General features: G+C 47.2%; 1 protein-coding gene across 1 annotated transcript in view; it reads right to left on the bottom strand.

Moving 5' to 3' along the window:
• The window catches only part of MAST2 (microtubule associated serine/threonine kinase 2), a 624140-nt gene that overhangs the window by 157320 nt on the left and 445229 nt on the right, over nt 1–21591 (bottom strand). Inside the window, exon 14 of the mRNA XM_030208366.1 lies at nt 6217–6284. Within this exon, the coding sequence (XP_030064226.1) occupies nt 6217–6284 (68 nt within the window). The remainder of the gene's footprint in view (nt 1–6216; nt 6285–21591) is intronic.

The following is a 21591-nucleotide window of genomic DNA, read 5'->3' as shown; positions in this document are numbered from 1 at the left end:
CTGTGCTGATCCCTTAACTCCGTTTCCAGGGCTTCCTTTCCATTTATTTCTTTACTTTCCTCCTTCATTTCTTGCCCTACATCCATAGGTCAAAGCTGGGTCCTCTGCGGACTTGACTGGAGGAGGTATAGAGTGGATCCAGCTTTTGCCTATCATCCATGTGCAGATTTTCTCCTCTTTTCCCTTTCCCTCACCTTGTCAGTATGCATTTCCTTCCTCTCTCCATCACGTCCAGCATTTTTCCTCTCCCCCTCCATCCACGTCCAGCATTTCTCCTCTCTCCTCCCCTCCATCCATGTTCATCTCATTTCTTCTCTTCCCTCCATCCATATCCAAAATTTCTCCTCTCTCCCCTAAATCCATGTGCATCTCCTCCTCTGTCTTCCCTCACCTCCATCCATGTTCAGCATTTCTCCTCTCCCCCTCCACTCCATCCATGTGCATCTACATCTTCTGTCTTCCCTCCCCTCCATTCATGTCCAGTATTTCTCCTCCAACTGTGTGCATCTCTTTCCCTCCCTCCAACATTTCTCCTCCCTTCCCTGCCCTCCACGCCATCCATGTCCAGAATTTCTCCTCTCTCCCCTCCATCCATATGCATCTCCTCCCTGTCTTCCCTCCACTCCATCCATGTCCAGCATTTCTCCTGCCCTTCCCTCCATCCATCCATGACCAGAAACTCTGCTCTTTCCCCTGCCCTCTCTTCCCATCCATGTCCAGATTCTCCTCTGCCCTCCCATCTGTGTCCAGTGATTCTCCTCTCTCCCCTGCCCTCCATGTCCAGCGATTCTCCTCTGCTCTGCCCTCCCATCTATGTCCAGCGATTTCTCCTCTCTTCTCTCCCTTGCCCTCCCCTCCCGTGCATGTCCAGCGATTCTTCTCTCTCCCCTGCCCTCCATGTCCAGCGATTCTCCACTGCCCTCCCCTCCCTGTCTAGCAATTCTCCTCTGTCTTCCCCTCCAATCTATGTCCAGCGATTTCTCCTCTCTCCCCTCCCCTCCATGTCCAACGATTCTCCTTTGCCCCCTATCCTCCCCTCCATGTCCAGTAACTTGCCCCAGGCCTCCACCTGCCCCCCCCCCTTTTAAGCTCGAATTCCAGCACCCCAGCCCCACCTGCCCTCCCCTTAGCTTCCTGACAGCCCCACCCCCGTGACGCGTTTAAATCTTTTATTTTTTTTTTTTTAACGTGAAGTCGCAGTGCCGGCGTTAGTGAGAGGACCAGGCTCGCCTCCTCCTGCCTTCCCTTCGTTCCCTCTCAGTATCCCGCCTTCCTGTGATGTAGTTTCCTGTTTCCGCAAGGGCGGGACACTGAGGGAACAAAGGGAAGGCAGGAGGCGCTGCGACTTCACGTAAATAAAAATAAAAGATTTAAACACGTCGCGGGGGGATTGGTGGGGCTGTCGGGAAGCTAAGGGCGGGCAGGTGGGGCTGGGGCGCTGGAACTCGATGGGGGCTTAAAAGTGGCATCGCGGGTGGCAGGAACAGAAAGCAGAGCTGGGGAGCTAAGGGCGGGTAGGTGAGCTTAGGAAAAAAAAAGGTACCGGCACAAAAAAAGCACTGCTTAAAAGAATGGTAGGAAGTGGACAAACTAGGCCTATTGTTCCAGATTACTTGATTCCAGATTATTTTTTTATCTCACTTTTGTTTTGGAGCTGTTTCGAGACTTAGGAGAAAAGGCAACACTATGCTATTTACCTTTCCTTCGGCTAAGGTTTTTGAGGGGTCATGGGCTTTCCAAGCAGCTAGACTTTGGAAGGATTTTGGTAAATTTTATGTATTTCCTCGACAGTACTTTAAATTTAGAAAGAAGATTAAAACATGTCTATTTAGGAGATTCATTTTACAAGAAGTTTAGTATTTTAAGTTAATGGTATTTTATGTTGGGTTTATGTAATTCCCAGGGATTGTCCTGAATTCTTGACCACTGTGACCTGCTTAGAACTGTGAGGTGTTAGTGGGTTATAAGTCAGTAATGCAATGTAATGTAATAACAGAAACATGGCTCCACTTCCAACAAGATCCAATTATAAATGAGCTATGTCCCCCAGGATACAAAATCATACACTAGACCACAGAAAAAAAAAAAAAAAGAGGTGGAGGAATTGCCATATTGTACGAACACTTCTGACTCTAACATTCAGGGATAATGTTTTTATTCTAATAAACGTGCAGAGACCTTTAACGCAGGCACTGTGCGCTGAAACACGGCCCATGCCGGGTCATTTTTAAAAGACTGGTGTCCAAGTTCTGTGGTTAAAGGAACTTTGTCCTGATTTTGAAGGCTCTTGGTGCTTTCTTTTGACATTCAATCTAATCAATCTACCACTTTATAATGCCATCAGCACAGCACGTAACTACCTTGTCCTCCATCTCCCTGCATGCCTAGGTTAAGCTACAAATTGAAATACTCGTCCTGCTTCTCCTTCCTAAGCACGAAGAAGTGGAACGCTCTATCTAAAGATTTAAGATCTATAAGCCACTATATTCACTTTCTCAAACAGCTGAAAGCTGTCTTCAAAAAATCTTTTCACGCTGACAGCAAATGATGTGCAACTACCCTCAAACATAGCAACAGACTCAAGGCAATGTACACAGCTATTAATTAATGCGCCCTACAATCCTTACTGTAATTCTTGTTTGCACTTCCACAGTTGTCGCCTTGATTGTTGATAGATCTTTAGTGTCCTTAGCTTCCTCTCGAATACTTAGGAATTATTCTCTTCTGATTTTATTGTAAGCCACATTGAAACTAAACGTGTTGGTATAATGTGGAATACAAATTTCAAAATAATAATAATAATGTTGTATCTCAATTTGGTTCCTAACGTTTATCCAAATATAAAAGGGAAGATCATTATTAATCACATTTTTGGGGGGGTGGAAAATACTAGGAAAAGTTTTAGTAATATGGATACTTGACCACGTTATCTTTAACTGGACTAAGGCTGTGAACTTATTTCTTATCAACAAGAAATTAATTGGAAGAAAATAATGTTTTTCTCAACAAATTCAAAAGGTCCAGTTCCAGAGGTATTTTGTTGAGAACAAACAGCTCCTGCAGCACAACTTGCTACACTGTGCTCACTCGGTACCAGGATAGCTAAGCCAGTTAGCACAGCCAGTGTATCACAGCAGTAACTGCCCACTGCTCAGCAACTGTCTGATTGAACTATCAATTATAGAGACTTCCACGTTGTGATAGTAGACTAGCCCTTGCCTCTACCTGTCTCCTGTCAATTTCCATCCAAAATGGCTTTGTATGTGTTCTGTGAATAGGCTGAATAGATAGACAACGGATACAACCTGACCATGAGGCATTCTTTTTTGTTTTTAATTTAGGGAAGTAGATAATCTAGAAGTAGGAGTGTCTGCTTAGATTGCCATTCCCTACCTAACCCAATAGGATCTTACCTCTTGTCTGACCTCAGTGATAGGCAGGCAGACCAATACTTGACCAGCTGGATATCCTGGACTCTTCTAGAAACAGGGAGAAGGTAGGAGAAGCTGGGATTGACATATTGTAATCAAAGGAAAGACTAAGTGGTACAAAGAAACTACCCTGTCTGACTCATTGTTGAAACCATGTCTTTGGCTACTTCTGTTTCTCATCAGTCTCTGACCCTAGTCACAAAAGACAGACTTTAAGCCTAAGTCTTACCCTTATAGCCCAGACGTTATCCCTTTGTTTTACAACAGTTTACCTAAAGTTAGGTGCAGAATGCGTACAAGAACATAAGAATAGCCACACAGGGGTCAGACCAATGGTCCATCTAGCCCAGAATCCTGTTTCCAAAAGTGGTCAATCCAAGTCACAAGTACCTGGCAGAAACCCAAATAGTAGCCACGTTCCTTGCTACCAATCCCAGAGCAAGTAGTGGCTTCCCCATGTCTATCTCAATAGTAGGCTATGGCCTTTCCTACAGGAACATGTCCAAACCTTTTTTTAAATCCAGTTACTCTAACCGCTCTTACTACATCCACAAGAAATGAGTTCCAGAGCTTGACAATTCTTTGAGAGAAAATATATTTCCTCCTATTTGTTTTAAAAGCATTTCCATGTAACTTCATTGAGTGTCCCCTAGTCTTTCTACTTTTTGAAAGAGCAAAAAAATTGATTCATTTTTACTTGTTCTACACTACTCAGGATTTTGTAGACCTCAATCATATCTCCGCTCAGCCATCTCTTTTCCAAACTGAAGAGCTCTAACCTCTTTAGCCTTTCCTCATACGAGAGGAGTTCCATCCTCTTTATCATTTTGGTCACTCTTCTTTGAGCCTTTTCTAAATCTGCTAAATCTTTTCCGTGATACGGCGACCACAACTGAATGCAATACTCAAGGTGAGATCTTACCATGGAGCAATACAAAGGCATTATAGTATTCTTGGTCTTATTTACCATCCCTTTTTCCTAATAATTCCTAGCATACCGTTTGCTTTTTTTTGTCCGTCGCTGCACACTGGGCAGAAGATTTAAGCACATTCTCTACAACGACACTTAGATTTTTTTTTCTTGGGTGCTGACCCCCAAGGTGGACCCTAGCATCAGGTACCTATGATTTGGATTTTTCTTCCCAATGTGCTTCACTTTGCATTTGTCCATATTAAATTTCATCTGCTATTTGGATGCTTAGTCTTCCAATTTCCTAAGGGCTTCCTGCAATTTTTCACAGACCGCATGTGTTTGAACAACCTTGAATAGTTTTGTGTCATCTGCAAATCTGATCACCTAACTTTTCGTTCTGATTTACAGATCACTTATAAATATGTTAAATAGCACCGGTCCCAATACAGATCCCTGCACTCCACTGTTCACCCTCCTCCATTGAGAGAAATGGCCATTTAACCCTACTGTGACGAAACTCCTAGCCACCCGCCTGGGTTTACCTCGCAGTCACATAGAGGGTCTATCTGCAACATAGCTCAGGTCCACCTACACCTGCCACTTGTGCTCTATACTAGCACCCTCCTCCCATCAACTAGGTCTCAACCGCCTCTGGGCAAGTCTCCCACTCTCAAATTATCCCTAGTGATTTCTAGGTTACTGTAGGCCACACTTTCAGTGGTCCCACAGGTCTCAGAAAGCATTCACAGACCCAACACACAAACCACCAGGATTCTTTATCAGTCCAGATAGGCAGAGTCAACAAACTAATCAGGTTTACTGCCAGAACTTGAACAGTGAAACAGAAAAAGTGCAATCAGCAAAACAATAACAGACAACTGACATATGGATCAATTATAAAACTATCTAAACATTTGTTTACTTTCTAAAAGGTACCTGGGGAGATCAGAAAATATGCTGCTCACGGAGAATCAAATATAACTGATCACAGGGCCTCAGCAAAAAGATCTGTCTTTCTCTCTTCTCTGTGGCTAAGACTGGGGAAAAAGCCAGAACAGGCTCTTTCCCTGGGTATAGCCAGCCCTACAATTTGGGGGGGGGGGGAGGTTTGAAGAGGTGGACTGCCCCCCCCCCCCCCCCCAATTGCAGGGTTGGCTATACCCGGGGAGAGAGCCTATTCTTAAAAATTTACCAGACACCACTGGGTGGATCCCATATTAACAAAATACTGTAAGTGATGCATTACGGCGAGTAAATGCTGTGTTACACTAGTATTCTATAAAGGAATCTAGGTGCCCAGATGCCATTATAGAATTAGCATAAGTATGCTACATCTTGAAGTGTAACTTTTGGTGTCCTTTAGAGAATTACCCCCTATAAGGACTAGTGTGCTACCCAAGCAAGTACAAAGAAGTCAGTGGAGTATCCAAAATTATCTAGGTGACAGGAAGCTGCTGAAAAAACTGCCCTAGTGGATGAAAGAGGGAATAGGGAATTCTTACCACCCTCTTATGCTACAAAGGAGGAGGAGAGGCTGGTTTGGGTTTCCATCCAAGCTACTAGTGGTCCAGGAACATCACAGGGCTGAAGGAAACATATCAACTACAAGGTTCCTGAGGATCCAAGGAAGCAAGCACTAGATCCCAAGCACAAAGAACCTTTACCTGAGCCTCATGGAAACCATCATCTGAACTGTAAGTAGAACCTCTAATGAAAATTAATGTACTCCTACCATTAGTAGCAACTACTTTAGTTTAAAGCAACTGTATTTTGCAGTGCTTCTGGGTACATTCTAGGTGACTACCTAGATGACACAAAAACCCAGGGTTATATTAATTTGGTAAAAAATGCCTAGAAAGTGTAATTTCTTACCTCAGTGGAATCATCTGTCTCAGGAGTATCTGGATGACTGCTGTCATAGCAAGTCAGCTGGGCCATTTCTAACAAAAACATTAAAAATATGGATAATAAGTCTGTGTAGTAGCTTAAGTATGCCACTTGATGTTTCTGGGGGGAGAGAAGATCACTGCTTTACAACTCATGTACTTGAATCATAAACTATGGACCAGAAGAGACCACTATGGGATCATGACACAATGTTCACATTAAAAAGTGGCCTAAGATACGTACAGTAAAATGCTGTTTAAGAACTCTAGTAATATATGGGTGAATTTTTAATGTGGGTTGAACATCCAAGGTAGCTGCCCAAATTTGTAGCTGGAACTTCTTCTAAATTTGGCTGGCTATTATTTAGGTTTACATTTTGTGTGCCATGGTATAAATTTATGTTTAATCGCAAAGTTGATAACCTGCCTCTCAAGAGATATCAATAAAGCAGATTATATTTGTACAGCCATAAAACAATAAAAAGCACAAAAAAATAAACACTCAAGATGATATAAACCATAAGCATAAAAAAATGATCCTCTTCCTCGGAACACCTCCAGAACTGCCAGTTTAGGGAGGGCTAAATTTAGTTGCCTAGTTAATCAGTCCTGATCAATTTTTAAAGAAGTCAATTTAGCTTTCAACATTCAAAGTTAAGCAGTTAGACTATCTGAAAAATATCTATATCTATTGGAAAAATCTAGGTAGGTATCTGTGCCCTTTCTTTCTCTCCCACTCTACTTTTTCTGGCTACCAGTGGGCTCTTCTACTAAAGCTGCTGTCCCTGTTCCAGCAGGAGTTGGGTTCCTGCTGGCCAGTTCCTGTACTCTTCATTGTGGCTGTAATTCTGCTGTGCTGCTACTGCCAATGGTGTTTGGTTGCCACTGGCTAGCAACTTACCTCTTGGCTAAACTCAAATACATTTATGTATACTGATGGCCAGTCAGACATATGGACAGATCCTCTTCAAAAGGCACAATTGCTTAAATGAATTATGTTTACAAATTATGCGGCTCTTTTACTAAAGAGTGGTAAGGTTTTAAACTTATCATGCATTAGCTGCAAAAACTAGTGCACGTTAAGTGCAAAGCCTATGTGGTAAATGCAGGGAGCATGTCCATATCTACTCTGTGTTTACTACACAGGGCAGACACTTTCCCCCTCATTCTATAAAGCGAAATTACTTACCTGTAGCAGGTATTCTCTGAGGACAGAAGGCCAATTGTTCTCATATGTGGGTGACGTCCACGGCAGCCCCAGGTCTGGAAACTCTCCCTAGCAACAAAGCTTGCTAGAGCCTTCGAGTGTGCGGGTGCGCCCACCTCACATGCGCGGCCATCTTCCCGCCGGTCGCACGAGAGTCCCGCTTCAGTCAACTTAAGAAGCAAAACCAAAGAAAAGGAACAACTCCAAAGGGGAGGCGGGCGGGTTTGTGAGAACAATCAGCCTGCTGTCCTCGGAGAATACCTGCTACAGGTAAGTAACTTAGCTTTCTCTGAGGACAAGCAGGCTGCTTGTTCTCACATGTGGGAAATCCCTAGACCCCATGCTCACTCAAAACAACAAACAGGGTCAATTAGGCCTCGCAACGGCGAGGAAATAACAAAGATTGACCTAAGAAGTAAACATCTAACTGAGAGTGCAGCCTGGAACAGAATAAAATGGGCCTAGGGAGGTGGAGTTGGATTCTAAATCCCGAACAGATTCTGCAGCACCAACTGCCCAAACCGACTGTCGTGTCGGCTATCCTGCTGAAGGCAGTAATGAGATGTGAATGTGTGGACTGATGACCACGTCACAGCCTTACAAATCTCTTCTACAGTGGCTGACTTCAAGTGGTCCACTGACGCTGCCATGGCTCTAACACTATGAGCCGTGATATGACCTTCAAGAGACAGCCCAGCTTGGGCGTAAGTGAAGAAAATGCAATCTGCTAACCAATTGGAAATGGTGCATTTCCCGACAGCCACTCCCCTTCTGTTAGGGTCGAAAGAAACAAACATTTGGGCGAACTGTCTGAAGGGGCTTGTCCGCTCCACATAGAAGGCCAGTGCTTGCTTGCAGTCCAATGTGTGCAACTTATGTTCAGCAGGGCGGGTATGAGGACGGGGAAAAAATGTTGGCAAGACAATTGACTGGTTCAGATGGAACTCCGACACCACCTTCGGCAAGAACTTAGGGTGAGTGCGGAGAACTACTTTGTTATGATGAAATTTAGTATAGGGAGCATGGGCTACCAAGGCTTGAAGCTCACTGACTCTACGAGCTGAAGTAACAGCCACCAAGAAAATGACCTTCCAGGTCAAGTACTTCAGATGGCAGGAATTCAGTGGCTCAAAAGGAGCTTTCATCAGCTGGGTGAGAATGACATTGAGATCCCATGACACCGTATGAGGTTTGACAGGGGGCTTTGATAAAAGCAAACCTCTCATGAAGCGAACAACTAAAGGCTGTCCAGAGATAGGCTTACTCTCCACATGATAATGATAAGCACTAATAGCACTAAGGTGAACTCTTACGGAGTTGGTCTTAAGATCAGACTCTGACAAGTGCAGAAGGTATTGATCTTGGGCCTTGCTATCACACCAGACAGCAAACCTCCTCCATTTAAAAGAGTAACACCTCTTTGTGGAATCTTTTCTGGAAGTAAGCAAGACTTGGGAGACACCCTCAGAAAGACCCAAGGAGGCGAAGTCTACGCCCTCAACATCCAGGCCGTGAGAGCCAGAGACTGGAGGTTGGGATGTAGAAGCGACCCCTCATTCTGAGTGATGAGGGTTGGAAAACACTCCAACCTCCACGTTCTTCGGAGGATAACTCCAGAAGAAGAGGGAACCAAATCTGATGTGGCCAGAAAGGAGCTATCAGAATCATGGTTCCATGGTCTTGCCTGAGTTTTAATAAAGTCTTCCCCACCAGAGGTATGGGAGGATATGCATGCAGAAGGCCCTTCCCCCAATGAAGGAGAAAAGCATCCAACGCTAGTCTGTCGTGGGCCTGAAGTCTGGAACAGAAGTGAGGGACCTTGTGATTGATCTGAGTGGCAAAAAGATCCACCGAGGGGGTGTCCCACGCTCGGAAGATCTTTGCGGACTACTGCCATGTTCAGTGACCAGTTTTGAGGTTGCTCAACTTGCTCAACCTGTCGGCCAGACTGTTGCTTACGCCTGCCAGATACATGGCCTGGAGAAGCATGCCGTGATGGCGAGCCCAAAGCCAAATCTGTACAGCTTCCCGACACAGGGGGCGAGATCCGGTGCCCCCCTGCTTGTTGATGCAATACATGGCAACCTGATTGTCTGTTCGAATTTGAATGATTTGATTGGACAGCCGATCTCTGAAAGCCTTTAGAGCGTTCCAGACCGCTCGCAACGCCAGAAGATTGATCTGAAGACCTGTTTACTGGAGGGATCCAAGTCCTTGAGTGTGAAGCCCATCTACATGGGCTCCCCACCCCAGGAGAGATGCATCCGTTGTCAGCACTTTTTGCGGCTGAGGAATTTGAAAAGAACGTCCCAAGGTCAAATTGGATTGAATTGTCCATCATATCAGGGAGCTGTGAAAAGCGGTGGACAACTGGATTGCATCCTCTAGATCCCCTGCAGCTTGATATCACTGAGAAGCTAGGGTCCACTGAGCTGATCTCATGTGAAGACGGGCCATGAGAGTCACATGAACTGTGGAGGCCATATGGCTCAGAAGCCTCAACATCTGCCAAGCTGTGATCTGCTGAGACGCTCTGGCCAACGAAACCAGCGACAGAAGATTGTCTGCCCTCGCTTCGGGGAGGTAGGCATGAGCCGTCTGCGAGTCCAGCAGGGCTCCTATGAACTCTAGTCTCTGAACCGGAAGAAGGTGGGACTTTGGGTAATTTATGACAAACCCCAGTAGCTCCAGGAGTTGAATAGTCATCTGCATGGACTGTAGAGCTCCTGCCTCCGAGGTTTTCTTCACCAGCCAATCATCGAGATAAGGGAACACATGCACTCCCAGCCTGCGTAGCGACGCTGCAACAACCACCAGGCATTTGGCGAACACCCGGGGCACAGAGGCGAGCCCAAAGGGCAGTACACAATACTGAAAGTGCTGTGTTCCCAAATGAAATCGAAGATACTGCCTGTAAGCTGGCATCCTTTAAGTCCAGGGAGCATAGCCAGTCGTTTTTCTGAATCATGGGAAGAAGGGTGCCCAGGGAAAGCATCCTGAACTTTTCTCGAATCAGATATTTGTTCAGGGACCTTAGGTCTAGGCTGGGACGCATCCCCCTTGTTTTCTTTTGCATAAGCAAGTACCTGGAATAGAATCCCAGCCCTTCTTGCCCCGGTGGCACGGGCTCAACCACATTGGCGCTGAGAAGAGAGGAGAGAGTTCCTCTGCAAGTACCTACCTGTGCTGGAAGCTGAAGGACTGAGCTCCTGATGGGCAACTTGGAGGTTTGGAGATCAAATTGAAGGAGTACTCCTGCCGGACTATTTGAAGAACCCACCGACTGGAGGTTAAAAGAGGCCACCGTTGGTGAAAAAATGCTAACCTCCCCCCGATCGGTAGATCGTCTGGCACGGACACTTTGACTGTGGCTATGCTCACCTGGAGCCAGTCAAAAGCCCATCCCTTGCTTTTGCTAGGGAGATGCAAGGGCCTGTCAAGGCGCATGCTGTTGACATGAACGAGTGCGCTGGGGTTGAGCCTGAGCAAGCTGGCGGAAAGGTGGATTGTACCTACGCTTATGATAAGTATAGGGAGCATTCCTCCTTTCCCCATAAAAACGTCTACCTGATGAGGTAGATGCTGAAGGCGCCCGGTGGGAGAGTTTGTCGAGTGCAGTTTCCCGTTGGTGGAGCTGCTCTACCACCTGCTCAACCTTCTCGCCGAAAATATTATCCCCCCGGCAAGGAACATCCGCAAGCCGCTGCTGGACTCGATTTTCCAGGTCAGAGGCATGCAGTCATGAGAGTCTGCATATCACTATACCTCGCGCAGCAGCCCTGGATGCTACATCAAAGGAGTCGTAAGCACCCCTGGACAGGAATTTACGACACGCCTTCAGCTACCTCCTGAAAAGGCTTGACCTGCTCCGAAGGGAGCTGATCGACCAAGTCCACCAGTTGCTTCACATTATTCCGCAAGTGGATGCTCATGTAGAGCTGGTAGGACTGAATTTTGGACACGAGCACAGAGGACTGGTAGGCCTTCCTCCCAAGAGTCCAAAGTCCGAGCTTCTCGCCCCGGGGGCGCCGAGGCGAAATCTCTCGTACTTTTGGCTCTCTTAAGAGCAGAATCCACAACCGCAGAGTCGTGAGGCAACTGGGACTTCATCAACTCTGGGTCCCCGTGAATCCAATACTGGGACTCAACCTTCTTAGGAATGGTGGGATTAGATAATGGTTTCATCAGTTCCTGTACAATGTCTGTTTGAGGACATTATGTAGAGGGACGGTGGATGACTCCTTAGGTGGCAAAGGATAGTCCAAGACCTCGAACATCTCGGCCCTGGGCTCATCCTCAGTTACCACCGGGAAAGGAATGGCCGTAGACATTTCCCGCACAAAGGACGAGAAAGACAAACTCTCCGGGGGAGAAAGCTTTCTCTCTGGCAAAGGAGTGGGGTCAGAGGGAAGGCCACAAGATTCCTCAGAAGAGAAATATCTTGGGTCTTCCTCTGCCTCCCACGAGGCCTCTCCCTCGGTATCGGACAGGAGTTCTCTGACTGCAGTCCGAAGCTGAACCCGTCTCGACGTTGAGGAGCTATGTCCTCGATAGCGATGTCGAGAAGTCAACTCCTGTGTTGGCGGCGATGAAGCTCTCTCCATCGATGTCGATGGGGAGACAACTTGAGTGGCAGCCGAGGCCGATGCTGCAAGCGGCACCGACGTCGGAGGCCTCACCACAGGCGGGGAGCCAGCCGCCGCATCTATCGACGATACCGTAGGCGCAAGCACCCCCGGTACTGGAACAGACGGTCACAGCAGCCCTTCCAGGATCCATAGAAGAATAGCTCGGAGGCGCTCGTCAAGAGTGTCTGTCGAAAAAGGCTGTGGGATCGGTGCAGGAGTCGAAGCCAGAATCTGTCGAAGCCAGAATCTGTCAAGGAGGTGGTACCGGGCTATCTGGAGACCGGCGCATCGACACCTCTTGTATGGAGGGTGAGCGGTCCTCCCGGCGTCGACGCTTCACGAGTGCCGAATCCCTCGACGCCCCCGGAACTCTCGGTACCGTGATGAGAAGGGGACCGATGACGGTGCTTCTTCGCCTTCGCTCGAGACACGTGACCGGTACCCCTCAGTACCAATGAGGAGGACGTGGAATCCACACGCCTCCTCGGGGTCGGGTCCAAAAGGGGTCGGTCCCGATGGGCCTGCACCGCAGGAGCCCTCGAGGCAGGTGGGGACCCACTCGATGGCTCACTGCTGCCAGCGTGAGATGGTCTCTGGACAGCCATTTCCTGCGCTCCTGAGGTCGATGCACTCTCCGGTGCCGACATCGACACCGCCGCCGAAGTACCGGGCAAAGCTCCAAACAGACATTCCCATTGAGTTTGTCTCGACGCCTGTGTCTGCTTTTTAAGGCTAAGACACACCTTACACGTGTTGGGGCGATGTTCGGCCCCAAGGCACTGGATACACCACGCATAAGGGTCGGTGCCTGAGATTGCCCGGTTGCACCGAGTGCACTTCTTGAAGCCGCTGGTGATCCTCGATGTCATCGATGAAAAAATAGCGGTGGCGAAATCAAAACTCGCGATGGTGCCAAAATAAGGGCACAAAAAGAGGAAAAACTGTACGGGCGACCAAAAAAGGCTGCACACGCAAACAAAAGGAAACTTACTTAGGGATTAACTAAGAAATAAAGGAAAAACTTTTTTTTTAAGACAGAACAGCTCGAACGCGAGCAGCACACGAACGAAAACGAAGAAAACTGGCGAAAAAACCGGCGAAGTGAAGGCTCTGCTTCTCCTGAGGCAACAGAACCGCCGTAAAACAGCCGCTCTTGACCGCGGAAAAAAGAAGACTGAAGTGGGACTCTCGCACGACGGGCAGGAAGATGGCCGCACCCGCGCGCTCGAAGACTCTAGCAACCTTTGTTGCTTGGAAGATTTTCCGGACCTGGGGCTCCCGTGGACGTCACCCACATGTGAGAACAAGCAGCCTGCTTATCCTCGGAGAACTTTAGATCCTAAAGTTAGGCAACAGTTGCTAGTATAACTTATGCATGTATGTATGCGCATGGCTGCAACATGTATGCTCTTAAGTGCAAGTCGCATGCTCAGCATTATTCTATAACATTAGAGTAGAATATACTTAATGTGTAACTGCAAAGGGGGCACACATGAGCAGATCCCACATTTCTACACATAACTTACAGAATACTGTAAGTTACACACTAAAGTATGGCATTTAGGAGCACACATTCATGCCTGTTGTTAACATAGTATAAGTGAGAGTGCCTAATTGTTGGCACATAAATACTAACAAGCCTAGTATTCTATAATGGAATCTGAGCCCACAGATGCCATTATATACAGAATTTGTACTTAGCTCTCTGCATCTTGGTGGCTAACTTTTGGCACTCTTATCTGCCACTGTAGGTAATACAGTGCAGACCCAAGTAGAAATAAATTATAGAGCCCAGAACTGCCAAATTGGCGAACTCTGCACACATATCCCCCGCCCCATGTCTGATCCTCACTCGCAACCCCTATGTTCCGACCCCCCCCCCCCAATCAGTTCTGACCCCCACTGATTACATCTTTTAATTCCCTTAGCAGATTCCCCCCAATAAGCCCTTCCCCTGAACCAAAGCCCCTCCCACAAGTTGTCAAGGAAACCATCTCCCCACTCCTGGCCACCCAGTCTCCCTATCACACCCGGGATTTACCCGGAGGTGATGCCTACTAGTCCGGTGGGTTGGGTTGGGAGTGGTCTCCCTTCGCTCCCACTCCTTCTGGCTCCAAGAAGCAAACTGCCTGTCATGACGCCTAGTGGTAGTCTCACAATGCTGTCACTAAGAGGTATTCTTATATGGAAAGAAGCCCCCTAGCGGTACTATGCAAGACTACCAATAGAGGTCACGGAAGTCATTTTGTTTACAGGAGGCAAAAAGGGCAAGAGAAGGGAATCATTCCCGTACTGATCCACTGGACTACCAGGGATCATCTCCAGGTATGAGCGGTAGAAGACCAAAGAAGTCTGCCCAGCACCGGTTTTGTTTTCCAATTACTGGCATTGCCACCTAATCTTCGCTAAGATTCCGCGGATCCATTCCTTCAAAACAGGGTTCCTTTATGTTTATCCCACGCATGGAGGTGCGTGGGATAAACACAAAGGAATCCTGTTTTGAAGGAATGGATCCACAGAATCTTTGTGGAGATTAGATGGCGACACCAGTAATCGGGAAACAAAACAGGTGCTGGGCAGACTTCCACGGTCTACACCCTCATCGAGACTGGATAGGGATGAGCATGCAATTCTGGAATACATTACCACGCAACCTGAGAACGATCTACGAACTAACCGACTTCCGCAAACTATTGAAAACTCATCTCTTTGAGAAAATTTATTGCAAGGATTAAAACACATGAAGTCCATACACACTAATAGAAATGCATCAATAAGTACATAAGTACATAAGTAGTGCCATACTGGGAAAGACCAAAGGTCCATCTAGCCCAGCATCCTGTCACCGACAGTGGCCAATCCAGGTCAAGGGCACCTGGCACGCTCCCCAAACGTAAAAACATTCCAGACAAGTTATACCTAAAAATGCGGAATTTTTCCAAGTCCATTTAATAGCGGTCTATGGACTTGTCCTTTAGGAATCTATCTAACCCCTTTTTTTTTTTATTTGAAAGAAGTCTTTATTGTTCAATGAAACATAACATAACATAACATACATTGCACAAACATCAATTAAGTGCTACTCTATTGTAAGTACAAAGAATCTAATAACAGTTTCTTCACTGTGGTGAGTAACAGTTTCATCATTCAATTATTAACATCGCGTAACTTCAAATTTTATCTTTTATTCCATTTTATTCCCCCTTCCCTTCCCCCCGATCTAACAATCCCCCCCCCCCCCTCTACCCACCCTCCCTCCAAAAGGACACAGCTGACCATTAACAGTCATGGTACATTCGGATAATCAACAGGCTATACTGATAGATCTTCAGAGGGGACATTGTTCCAAACCAATTTCCATTTTCCCATCTGATTTTTGCGTTCAGCCATCAGTCTCTCCATTTCACTTACATACCTCAGTTTGCGAAGCCATTTTGTTATTGGGGGAACCCCCTCCCTTTGCCAGTGTGAGGCTACGACCACCCTTGCCGTTCCCACTACATGTTTCGCCAGGGTCTGTTTACATGCTGTTAAGCCTGCAATCCGAGCAGAGAACAGAAACACCTCAGGGGCCCATGGTATTGTACCTCCCAACCATTTCTGCATCCTAAAGTGGACCGCTCTCCAAAATGCACGAATTTTGATACAACCCCACCATATGTGCCCCATTGTGCCCCTATGGCCACATCTCCGCCAGCACATACCCGAGGAAGACGGAAATATCCTCTGTAAACGAGCAGGTGTAAGGTACCACCTGTATAATACTTTCACTGCGTTCTCCTGCAGGGATACATGTGTCGACACTCTCACCACGCTTCTTTCTATTCTCTCCCATTCAGGCTCTTCCAAGCACTTGCCCAGTTCCTTTTCTCATCTATTCCTGTGCTCCTCACTACAAATTGTTTGCTTACTTATGATGAGGTATAGGTGACTGATTAGGCCTCGAGAGGTAGCAAACTTCTCGCACACTTCCTCCAGCTCCAGCGTTTGACGTTTCATCACTTCTCGTACCGCTTTAGTCTGGAGAAAATGTGCTAATTGACGATATGCAAATTCACCCCCCCTCTACCCCTGGATATCTATCCTTCAAGGCCTGAAAAGACAGCAATGAGTCCCCGTCAAACATTTGACCCCAATTTCTCACCCCTGTCTCGTACCATTTAGTAAATATCCCCTTAGTGGTACCTGGTAAGAATAGAGGATTAAAGGCTATAGGAGTTTCTCGGGTCAATATGCACTGTCTCTTAGGGAATAAGCTGTCCCAGTAATAAAGTGTTGTAGTTATAGAGGGGCAGGCTCGCTCCTCCAGAGTTCTGAAAGACTTTGGTAACCACATAATTGCACTCAGCGGCTTCTCGCCCAGGGAGTGTTGTTCTATATGCACCCACTGACGGTCAGGATAATCCTGATGCCATTCAAGTGCCGCTTTCCCTTGTGCTGCTCTATAGTACCAAGCAAGATTGGGCACCCCCAGCCCCCCCTCTTCCGCTCCTTGTATAACAGAGACCTCGCCAACCTAGGGTGCTTTCCGGCCCAGACGAACCGCACCATTTTATCTTGTAAGGACGCTATAAATCGCCTGGGCATCATCACAGGCAGCACCTGGAAAAGATAGAGTAGGCGTGGTAGTATGTTCATTTTAAGAATAGCTATTCGCCCAAACCATGATATTCCCAATTCTCCCCAACGCTCTAGGTCCTCCGCAATAATTTTACCCAAACCCTTATAGTTGGCATTAAAGAGCTCCAAATAATCCCCAGTCAGGTTGACTCCCAAATACCTGATTTGTTTATGAGCCCATCGGAATGGAGTGGAGATCTTTAGAGTTGCCACCACATCCTCAGGAAGCGTCACATTCAGGGCCTCTGATTTGGCCATGTTAACTTTAAACCCTGATACTGCAGAGTATTCCGCTATTATGCTCTCAAGATGTGGAAAGGTGGTTAAAGGCCGTGTTATCAGCATCAGTACGTCGTCAGCGAATAAGGCTATTTTATGGGTTCTATCTGCTATTCTGACTCCAGAGATATTAGGATCCGAGCGCACTCGGGCTGCAAAGGGTTCCATTACCATGGCAAACAACAAGGGTGACAGTGGGCACCCCTGTCTGGTGCCTCTGTACAACGTAAACATCTCAGAATTTCCACCATTGACCCGGACACAGGCCCTTGGGGATTCATAGAAAGCCTGAATCCACCTCCTAAACTGCAATCCAAACCCCATGGTTTCCAATACCTTATGCAGAAAGGGCCAGTGAACCCGGTCAAAGGCTTTCTCCGCGTCGAGGCTTAAAATACAGAGCGGCTTCTGGTTTCGCTTAGCTAGATACATGATGTCCACCACTCTCCTAATATTGTCCATCGCTTTCCTGTATGAGACAAAGCCTGTCTGGTCTGGGTGAATAAGCACTGGGAGGATAGGGGCCAGCCGGTTTGCCAGCACCTTGGCCAGGATTTTTACATCCGCATTTAAGACCGATATAGGTCGATAGGATCCACATTCGCATTTATCTTTTCCTGGTTTAGGTAATACTGCTATCCATGCCTCCATCATAGACATCGGCAGAGGTCCCCCTCTCCCCACCTGATTAAACAAATCTGCTAAAAGGGGAGCTAGTTCTGGGGCAAATTTCTTATAAAATTCGTTGGGCAGGCCGTCCAACCCAGGTGATTTACTTGATGGCAAGCTACGAATGGCCTCCTGAATTTCCTTGGGGGTTACTGGTTCTTCTAAAAAAGCCTGCTGATGATGGCTCAAAGAGGACAACTCACTGCCTTGTAAATATTGGTCTACCATGTCCAGAGAGGGGTTAAGTTCTTGGGCGTACAATTCTTGGTAGAATTCCCTAAACCGCCTACGTATGTGTTCAGATTTATCTAAATCCCTCCCCCCTACTTCACGTACCTTTAAAATAGTCCGCTCAGCTTTTTGCCGACGCATTCTGATGGCTAGGAGACGCCCCGCCTTATTGGCAAATTCATACGAGCTCACTCTTATCTTTGCTTGTAACAGACCAAGTTGTTCTGAATAGATAGAATCGAGTAGCTCCCGCTGTGCAGTAAGCTCCCGCAAGACTCGTGCAGACCCGCTAGCCTTATGTTGAGCCTCTAACCGGCGAATGCCCTCCGTACAACGCGCTATCTGTGCCTTACGGGTCTTGGATTGTTTGCTAGCCAATTGCAGAAAGTAACCCCGAGACACAGCCTTCATCGCATCCCACACCGTGCTAAGCGGGGGCCCTGATTCCAGATTGAACTCAAGATATTCTTGTAGCATCTTTTTATAGCCTTCCACCGCTTCCCCTACCTGCAGTAGGCCTAAGTTTAACGACCATCTTTTATCCTTATGCTCTGCTCTGATATTTGGCAAAGTTACCCACACTGGGGCATGGTCCGAAATGGTCATGCTACCTATCCCCGCTGCAGGTCCCCACTCCACTAGTGTGGCATCTAGAAAAATATAATCGATACGGGAGTAGGAGTTGTGGACTGGTGAGTAAAATGTATAATTCCGCTCTCTCTGATGTTTCACCCTCCACAAGTCCAATGTGCCTAGTGATAATGCTAGAGATCTCAATGCCGCTGAGTCCTTCTGACCCTCAGCTCTAGGGACTCCTGTACGATCTAGTTTCGAATCCATCACAGCATTGAAATCCCCACCAATGACAAGGGAGCCCTGTGCAAAAGCGGCCAAAGAATTTTTAACTCTCTTAAGGAAATGTGCCTGACCGGTATTTGGTGCATATATAGATGCAATTGTTAGGTCCACCTGTTCAATTCTAATATGTAAAAAGATATAACGTCCTCCCGGATCCCTCTTTACCTTAATCACCTGTGCCCCAACTGCTCCATGGATTAATATCGCTACTCCCCCCTTTTTAGATTCTGCTGCTGAGGCGTGGTACACCACTGGATACTCTGAATAGGAGAGAAGTCTTTCATGTGTACCCCTCAGGTGTGTTTCCTGCAGGAGAGCCACATGTGGCCTAAGCTGTTTCAATTCTGTATAAAATTTCTGTCGTTTCTGTGGCATATTTAGCCCCTTTACATTATAGGATATTATCTTTAAATCTGTGCCCATCACTGGTTAATTAATCAGGGTTAGCCTGTAACATCTTTCCATGACCCCTCTGTACCACATCAGCTTTGTTCTCAGCCCTGTCCTCCCCTTCCCCTTCCAATATCCCCTTCTCCCTCCCGCCCCTTCCCCTTGAAGCCCCCCTCCCCCCATCCCAATCATTCTCACCACATGAGAGGCCTATGACCCTCAAGTGGGAATCGAGGAAGTTACCCAGCTCCCACACAGTCCCCGGCCCCGAGTCCAACCCCCCCCTCCACTCTTAACAGATCTAAACAGTCACTAATTCCCCCTCCTCCCCCACCTTGAGCCCCCCATCCAGGTCCCTTATAGTTCAATATACATCCTATTCATGTCATTACCGATTCATTTCTTCACATAAGTCTTAAGGATATGGCTAGAGGCCGTTTCATCACAGGCCTCTCAATCCACCGGTCAGAACCGGCGCTCACGACAACCCTCCACTCTCCAGATCTTTGAAAACACAGTCTCTGCTGCCCCATCGAACCTACACAGTCCTGCTCAGCGGTTCTGCTTGCTTCTCTTAGGTGATTCTGGAACTCTTTGCCACCGTTGAAGTTTCGCCCTTGTGGCGGGCGCCACCGCTCCAGGAGGGGCTTTTGCAGGCACAAGGTCAGCATCATGCAAGGCCTCCCATGCCTCCTGTAGGGTTTGCACCCGATGCTTAGTGCCCTTCAACGTAAAATTCAGGGAGAAGGGAAATCCCCATCTATACTGTATTTGATGTTTGTTCAGGATCTCCAGCGCTGGTCTCATCTGCCTTCTTAACTGGAGGGTGTATTGCGACAGGTCTTGGTAAACCTGGATCTGAGCTCCTCCGTATTCCAAGGTCTTATTCTTTCTGGCCGATGCCAAAACCCTCTCCTTGGTCTCATATTTATGGAACTTCACGATAATGTCACGTGTCTGTTGCTCCTTTCGCGCCCCCAGTGCTCTGTGTGCTCTGTCCAATTCACACCGGGATTCTCCGTCCTCAGGGCCCAGCAAGGTGGAACAAAGATTTTGCACTATCTCCACTACATTTTCAATTTCGCCGCCCTCAGGGACGCCACGAAAGCGAAGATTGTTCCGCCGTCCTCGATTCTCAATGTCATCTAATTTGTACTCCAAATGCGCATTTTTATGTTCCATCTCTTGTAGCAGAGTTGCATGTTTATGTAAAGTTTCAGCGTGTTCGTCTATTTTCAGTTCTGCCTCCTCCATTCGGCCCCCCAGCTCCCTAAGGTCGGCACTGAGCGTGTCCATCCGCTCCAATATTTCGTCTTTGGAATGTTTAATCTCCATCTGAATATTGGAGAGAAACTTGCGGAGTTCGCCGGTCATACCTTTTTTTGGAGGAGGGGCTCGCGTTTCAGACATGGATAGCGCTGAATCCGAGTCCGACGGGGAGGCGCGCTCAGGAGATTCGCGGTGCTTTGCGGCCTTACTCGCCATGCTTTTCTCCGCTTTTTCCGCTTCTTTTTTCCGCGTAGAAACGGTTTTACTCATGTTGTCAGATGTTTAGAGGAGGAATCCGCTAGCTTTTAATATGCCTTTCTCTCGTTAGATCGCTTTTTTTCCCAATGATTCAGTGGAGGGTGAGGGAGCCAAGAAGCTAGGCGACCATGCTTCCCTGTGACGTCCTATCTAACCCCTTTTTAAACTCCGTCAAGCTAACCGCCCGTACCACGTTCTCCGGCAACGAATTCCAGAGTCTAATTACACGTTGGGTGAAGAAAAATTTTCTCCGATTCGTTTTAAATTTACCACACTGTAGCTTCAACTCATGCCCTCTAGTCTTAGTATTTTTGGATAGCGTGAACAGTCGCTTCACATCCACCCGATCCATTCCACTCATTATTTTATACACTTCTATCATATCTCCCCTCAGCCGTCTCTTCTCCAAGCTAAAAAGCCCTAGCCTTCTCAGCCTCTCTTCATAGGAAAGTCGTCCCATCCCCACTATCATTTTCGTCGCCCTTCGCTGTACCTTTTCCAATTCTACTATATCTTTTTTGAGATACGGAGACCAGTACTGAACACAATACTCCAGGTGCGGTCGTACCATGGAGCGATACAACGGCATTATAACATCCGCACACCTGGACTCCATACCCTTCCTAATAACACCCAACATTCTATTCGCTTTCCTAGCCGCAGCAGCACACTGAGCAGAAGGTTTCAGTGTATCATCGACGACGACACCCAGATCCCTTTCTTGATCCGTAACTCCTAACGCGGAACCTTGCAAGACGTAGCTATAATTCGGGTTCCTCTTACCCACATGCATCACTTTGCACTTGTCAACATTGAACTTCATCTGCCACTTGCACACCCATCTCCCAGTCTCGCAAGGTCCTCCTGTAATCGTTCACATTCCTCCTGCGACTTGACGACCCTGAATAATTTTGTGTCATCGGCGAATTTAATTACCTCACTAGTTATTCCC

Source organism: Microcaecilia unicolor, chromosome 6 (genome assembly GCF_901765095.1).
Source record: "Microcaecilia unicolor chromosome 6, aMicUni1.1, whole genome shotgun sequence".
NCBI lineage: Eukaryota > Metazoa > Chordata > Amphibia > Gymnophiona > Siphonopidae > Microcaecilia > Microcaecilia unicolor.
Note: the sequence above shows the minus strand (reverse complement) of the source record. Positions and strands in the feature narration are given on the sequence as shown.